Source organism: Oncorhynchus gorbuscha, linkage group LG25, assembly GCF_021184085.1.
Source record: "Oncorhynchus gorbuscha isolate QuinsamMale2020 ecotype Even-year linkage group LG25, OgorEven_v1.0, whole genome shotgun sequence".
Taxonomy (NCBI): Eukaryota; Metazoa; Chordata; class Actinopteri; order Salmoniformes; family Salmonidae; genus Oncorhynchus; species Oncorhynchus gorbuscha.
This window is the reverse complement of record NC_060197.1, coordinates 15847122-15853041: the sequence shown is the minus strand read 5'-3', so window position 1 is coordinate 15853041 and position 5920 is coordinate 15847122. Positions and strand designations below refer to the sequence as shown.

General features: G+C 41.5%; 1 protein-coding gene across 2 annotated transcripts; it reads right to left on the bottom strand.

The window, feature by feature from the left end:
* Nucleotides 1-2352: 2352 nt before the first annotated feature.
* Nucleotides 2353-5720, bottom strand: LOC124014062 (probable G protein-coupled receptor 85). 2 transcript variants are annotated; one of them, XM_046328751.1, is made up of 2 exons: nucleotides 5562-5720; nucleotides 2353-4312 (listed from the first exon to the last, which is right to left on the bottom strand). In XM_046328751.1, exon 2 carries the CDS (start codon nucleotides 4155-4157, stop codon nucleotides 3024-3026), a length of 1134 nt encoding a protein of 377 aa, XP_046184707.1. In that variant the 5' UTR covers nucleotides 4158-4312; nucleotides 5562-5720; the 3' UTR covers nucleotides 2353-3023. The 2 variants fall into 2 exon arrangements, with proteins under 2 accessions (XP_046184707.1, XP_046184708.1); XM_046328752.1 differs by lacking the exon at nucleotides 5562-5720 and adding an exon at nucleotides 5403-5553.
* Between the last annotated feature and the right edge of the window lie 200 nt (nucleotides 5721-5920).

The following is a 5920-nucleotide window of genomic DNA, read 5'->3' as shown; positions in this document are numbered from 1 at the left end:
CAGGAAGGAAACTGCTAAGGAATGTCACCATGAGGCCATTGGTGATCGGGGCAGACTAGTCGCTAAGCCCATCTGGCATTTTGTGCAAATGCCAGATGGGCTTGTCAATTGTTAGCCCAGTGGACCTGTCTAACTTGGGTTTTTGTACAAAATAATAATTATCTGGATAATAATGGGGCCTGAAGGACTAAAATGGGCTGTTGTTGGGTCATTGGGAAAAATAATGGATTGGTGTGTTAGGTATGCCAGGGACGATTTCTGATCCCAGTCCGCCCCTGATTGGGGATTTTAAAACAGCTACAGAGTTCAATTGCAACATTGTAGTTATTTCACAATAATGACATAAATGACATAGTGAAAAGAAGAATACAATATACAGAATGCATCATGTATGCAACAAGGCATTAAAGTTATACTGCAAGAAAACATGGCAAAGGAATACACTTTTTGGCTTAAATGCAAAGTCTTATGTTTGGGGCAAATCCAACACAACACATTACTGAATAACTGTCTCCCTTTTTACAAGCATGGTGGTGGCTGCATCATGTTATGGGTGCGCTTGCCATCGGCAAAGACTGGTGAATAATTCAGGATAAAAAGAGAAACGGCATGGAACTAAGTACAGGCAAAATCCTAGAGGAAAACCTGCTTCAGTCTGCTTTACACCAGACACTGGGAGAGGAATTCACCTTTCATAGGGACAACAACCTACAACACAAGGCCAAATCTACACTGGAGTTGATTACCAAGAAGACAGTGAATGTTCCTGAGTGGCCAAGTTATAGTTTTGACTTAAACCTGCTTGAAAATGTTTGGCAAAACATGAAAATTGAAATTTGACAGAAGCTTTTTGAATTTTGAAAATAATAATGGGAAAATATTGTACAATACAGGTGTGCAATGCTCTTAGAGACGAACCCAAGAAGCCTCACAGCCGTAATCGGCGATGAAGGTGTTTGTGACATGTATTGACTCAGGGGGGTGAATACTTATCTAATCAAGGTATATTAGTGTTTCTTTTTTCACAATTTCTAAAGAAATCTTAGATTTTTTTTCCCCCATTTTGACATTAAAGAGTATTTTGTGTAGATCATTTACAAAAAAATGACAATTAAATCTATTTTATTCCCACTTTGTGACAAGAAATCCAAGAGGGGTGAATACTTATAATACCCACTGTATTGGGGAAGTACTATGAAACTGTACCTAGGGAAGAGGATTTATACTTTAATTATTTTGATACAACATAGATTATCAGATGGAATCAAAGAAAATCTAAACAAGTGTTACAAAACATCAGATTAAAGTTTGGGATTTTTGAACAGTGATCAAATCTCTTGACTTGGTCAAACATGAAGGCCAGATTGAACATGAAATCTCTGTCAGTGAAAGGAAAAAAACAAGTTTGCAAAATGTAAAATTTTATTTTCAAAAATTTAAGCAACAGATTACACAGTTAACTTTCAGCAAATGCAATCCTAATTTAAACTGTACTCACATTCGGGACTTCAAAATGAAAGACTCACATACTTACACACAATCTATCTATAATATACAAAAAAGAATACCGAGTAAATATTAAAATGGCCACAAGAGAAAACGTAAGTTATTGAAAACAATCAGTAGAGAGCAAATGTAGGGAAAGTATAAACATGACGGTGTGCCTGAAATGGTTTTTTCCTTTAACACTTTTTACAAATTGTGCAAGATTTCATACTAAGGCTCTGGTCTTGAAGTGACAGTTGTCTGAAGATTCACACACACGTGTCCGCACACACACACACACACACACACACGCTCCCTGTGCTCTGAGCACTCTGTGGGGTGTACATAGCAAACCTTTGCAGAATATAAAATGGGCTGCTCTGCTGAGTGTACGACCTGTGATGTTTATGAGAGTGGACCAGCTTTTTTAAATGAACATGCACTTGACATTGATGTGAAAAGAATAAAGTACTTTTCAGGAGTGGATAAGAAAACCCAACAACTGAAAAACAGAACAATATCAGAACCATTAAGGCAAGAACACCTGGAGTGGCTTCAGCAATACTGTAACAATATTTCAGGGTTTAGGTAACATGGATGTGACACATTTAAGTATATCTTCACTGTCTTTTTTAAGGTTTGTTTGTTCTCAAAAAGCAACGTTTTTATCCAAACACCATGTCATCTGTTTTTTTTTTTTTTTTTTGTCAAATGTGAGCAGATTCAGAAAAATAACTACTCCAGACAATAGGGACTTATGGATCATACAACTACAAGAAATCATTTCTAGATTTAAGTTGCAACTTCAAAACCACACATCATTATTCCCTTCATTAAGGCCCCCACCCCTGCCCCCCCTCACCCCCCAAAATAAAAAAAAGATATCACTTACATTAAAACCAATTTAATCCTCTTGTGAAGGTGTAGTCCAACAGATAGTCACCCAACATTGTTTTGCTTTACATACAACGAATGGGGTGTCATTTGCAAATTAAAGCATTCATTGTTTAGTTAGAGGGGAAAAACAAGTTGTCCTTGCACCTTGCAATGCAACCGTTGATCAAAAAAAGCATCTTTACATCTTCTTTTTAGTGCAACTTTTAAATGTAAAACAATTCCAGTGACTCCTTAGAGGAAATGGTTTCTTAGTTTTCAGTTTTTCTTTTCACCGGAATCTTTTACCTCACTGAATTATCTTCAAAATATCCAAAGCAAGGGGTCAGTCCTTTGTTTTTGTAGTTTCACCATTTTTTTTGTTCTTCTCTGCTTCTAAATGACGTTCCACAGCAGTTGTTTACTAGAACATAAACATAGGAAGGGTTCTCAGCTACCTGCTTATTCATTCCCTTCAACCTCCATGTATGACGTTCAATCACAGAACCAAGGGAGTGATTGACAGTCCAACTTCTGCCTCAGAAGAGAGGGAAGGAGGAGGACGAGAAACAGGAGGATGAAGAGAAAGAGAGCTGTACAATGGGACAAAACCCAAATTGATGTCAATCAGTGGAGGAGTGGAAGGAAAAAAACAACCCAAGCCTTCATATAACGCAGTAGGGTTCCCTAGGTAACCTGGACTTTCTGCAGTAAAGGAGAGTGGTGCTGAAGCAGCGCCGGAGCTCCCTGTTGGAGAAGATGCAGATAAAGGGGTTGACTCCCGCCTGGGCGAAGCTCATCCACACCGCCGCGGTCAAGTACCCCCCTGGTACCGCGGGGCCCCTGGCAAACACCCTCCAATAGCAGGCCACTAGGTAGGGGCCCCAGAGCGTGAGAAAGAAGAAGGTCATGATGAAGAACATCCTACTTATCCTCTTTTCAGTCTTAAACTCGTCCAGCACCAGCAGGCGTCGCCGGCCCACTGCATTGCTGTTCTGTCTGATCCCCAGCAGGGTGGGCGGTGTGGGGCCCCTGCCGAACCCCGCCAGCCAGTTAGCCGCTGCTTGGCCGCTGGCCCCGGGGCCATGGAAGGTCCAGTTTTGGCTGACGGCAGGCACAAACTGGACTGGTTTCATCTTCCGGCGGTCATGAACGAAGAAGATTAGCTTGAGGTAGACAAGCTGGGTGGCCAGAAGGATCAGGGCGAGGAGCAGCATGAAGCCCAGGGAGTCGTTGGCTCTGAACGAGCGGTGCTGGAACGTACACTGGTCCTCCTCCCTTATGAAGGAGTACGTCCCCACGTCCAGCACCGGGGGAAAGGCCATGGCCACCGACAACGTCCACACCATGCAGATGACTGCCAGACACGTCCAGAAGGTGAGCCTCTTGGTGTAGAAGCGGTGGTGGGCTATGGCCAGGTAGCGTGTCACACTCACACAGAAGAGCATGAACGCTGTGTGAAAGCAGGACAGCACCCCCAGGAAGGCTATCACTTTGCAGGTAAGCGTGCCGTACGTCCAGGTGGAACCATTCTTGACGGAGGTGAAAACAAAGGGGAAGCAGATGGCGGAGCGCAGAATATCCGAGGCACACAGGTCCAGCAGGAAGTAGTACGGTGCGCGGTGCAGGCTCTTGTCTTTGACCAGTAGGATGGAGATCAGGAGGTTGCCAACGACGCCGACTCCAATGATAAAACCCAGGGATGTCAGTTTGAGAAACGTGGCGAGAGGAGAGACATTCTGCAAGATGTTGTGGTCCCCTGCATGGCTATAGTTCGCCATAGATGGAGGAGGGATCATAAAGATGTAGTAGCTTCAGCCAAGTATCATTATCTAGAGGCGGCAGGGGGAGGCGATAGATCCATTTGTTGTGCTTTGAAGCAGATTCCCGGCTTGTAAGCAGCCTCTCTTCTACGGCATCCTTTGTTCTTTTGTCTCATCACACCTAAAAACACCTGAAAAATACCAGTCACTGATCAGGATTCACTCATACTGTTTTAACATTGCATTGCACCCTCTAGCCTGTATCTGGGTGTATGATAAACTACAATTTCCCCTAGCCGTTGTCATTTATTTTCCATTTTCAGTTGAATTGCTCATTGCATTAATAATGGTATGCAATCAGTGCAGAGCAGTGCCCAAGCTAGAATAGTTAGTCTACAGATGAGCTTAATAAAACACAAGCATTAATCCGGGTTACAATAATAGGCTTTCTTTTATGGGCCACCCTTTTAGAAATGACAGAAGATTATAGAAAATACAAGAAATATTATGATAAGACAACGTTTTGAGTCACTATTAAAGGGAAAATGCATATCATCTTATGTCTGGTAGGAAAGGGGGTAAACAAAAGGGTTCCATTCGATGTTTGGTCGTTTTATTATGTCGTAAAACGTGTTTAACATTATGCAGCAAGAAAGCTGTTGATCACACCCAAATACCCTGCAGAATTGATCTGACCAGGGGATGCTTACAATAAACTCTGCTTGTGTCTTCGTGATTTGTTGAAAATTAACGGATGTTGCATAGAGAATAAAAAGCATCCATGTTTTTGTCTGATTAACAGTTGACTGGAATTACACGGCCGACGTTATAATAAACTATTCACCTGATTAAGGCGGTTTATTGACCTGGGCTTTTATCTATTTCCCAGTTCAGCTTTGATTTTAGGCGATAGACTATCGAATCTCACGAGCATATTAACAAAGAACACCGTCTAGTCGAAATTATATTTGATACCCTATGAATGGTTTATTGATGCTTATAACAATGAGGTGATAAATCCAATTCTGAATTTCGATGAAAATGAATCACGAATTAAATAAACAATTAAATACTAGATAACTATGCAAAAACATGGCATATTCGGTTATTTCAATTTTAATATATATCAAACAAAGGCTATTCGTGACGGTTATTTTCCGAATTCTGTCATTATAGCAGAGATGCACTTTTAAGCATTATCTATGCTTCGGATGAGCGTTATACGAGCGGTTCCCATGCATTTCGGCTATAATTCATTCGATTACAATATATATTTCTCACCGTTCACTGTTGGATTGAACATTACAGTGTAGCGAATCCGCACGTCCATTAGGCAGAAGAATTTCCAAGAACCCGCTATGAATTGAAGGCAATCCAAAACCACAGAAAATAAGGGAATAAAAATCGAAATAACTGCTAAGATATAAATGAAAAGCATACCTGTTGATATCCCTTTTGGTTTCCCTGGAGCGTATTTACATTGTAGAAGCCACTTTGCTGTAAAAAGCTTGGTTTGTTAGCTGCCTGCCCTTTTACCACAGTGAATATACAGTAAACGGAACAGACGGAGCATGCGCACGGATCCTATTTGTGATCCAAGACGTGTCTTGTCTCTTGTTGCAGCACTATAGTCTCTCGTGGCAACATCTGCTCAGTGGGTGCAGCATCACAAGTCCTCTCGTTACCTTCGTCAGTCATTATAGCCTACAGTGGGAGAGAGTGCGACCGGATCACTCATTCTGAGATTCATTGCAATAGATTCCCATTTCTGCATAATATGCGTTTAGGTTATAGTCGAC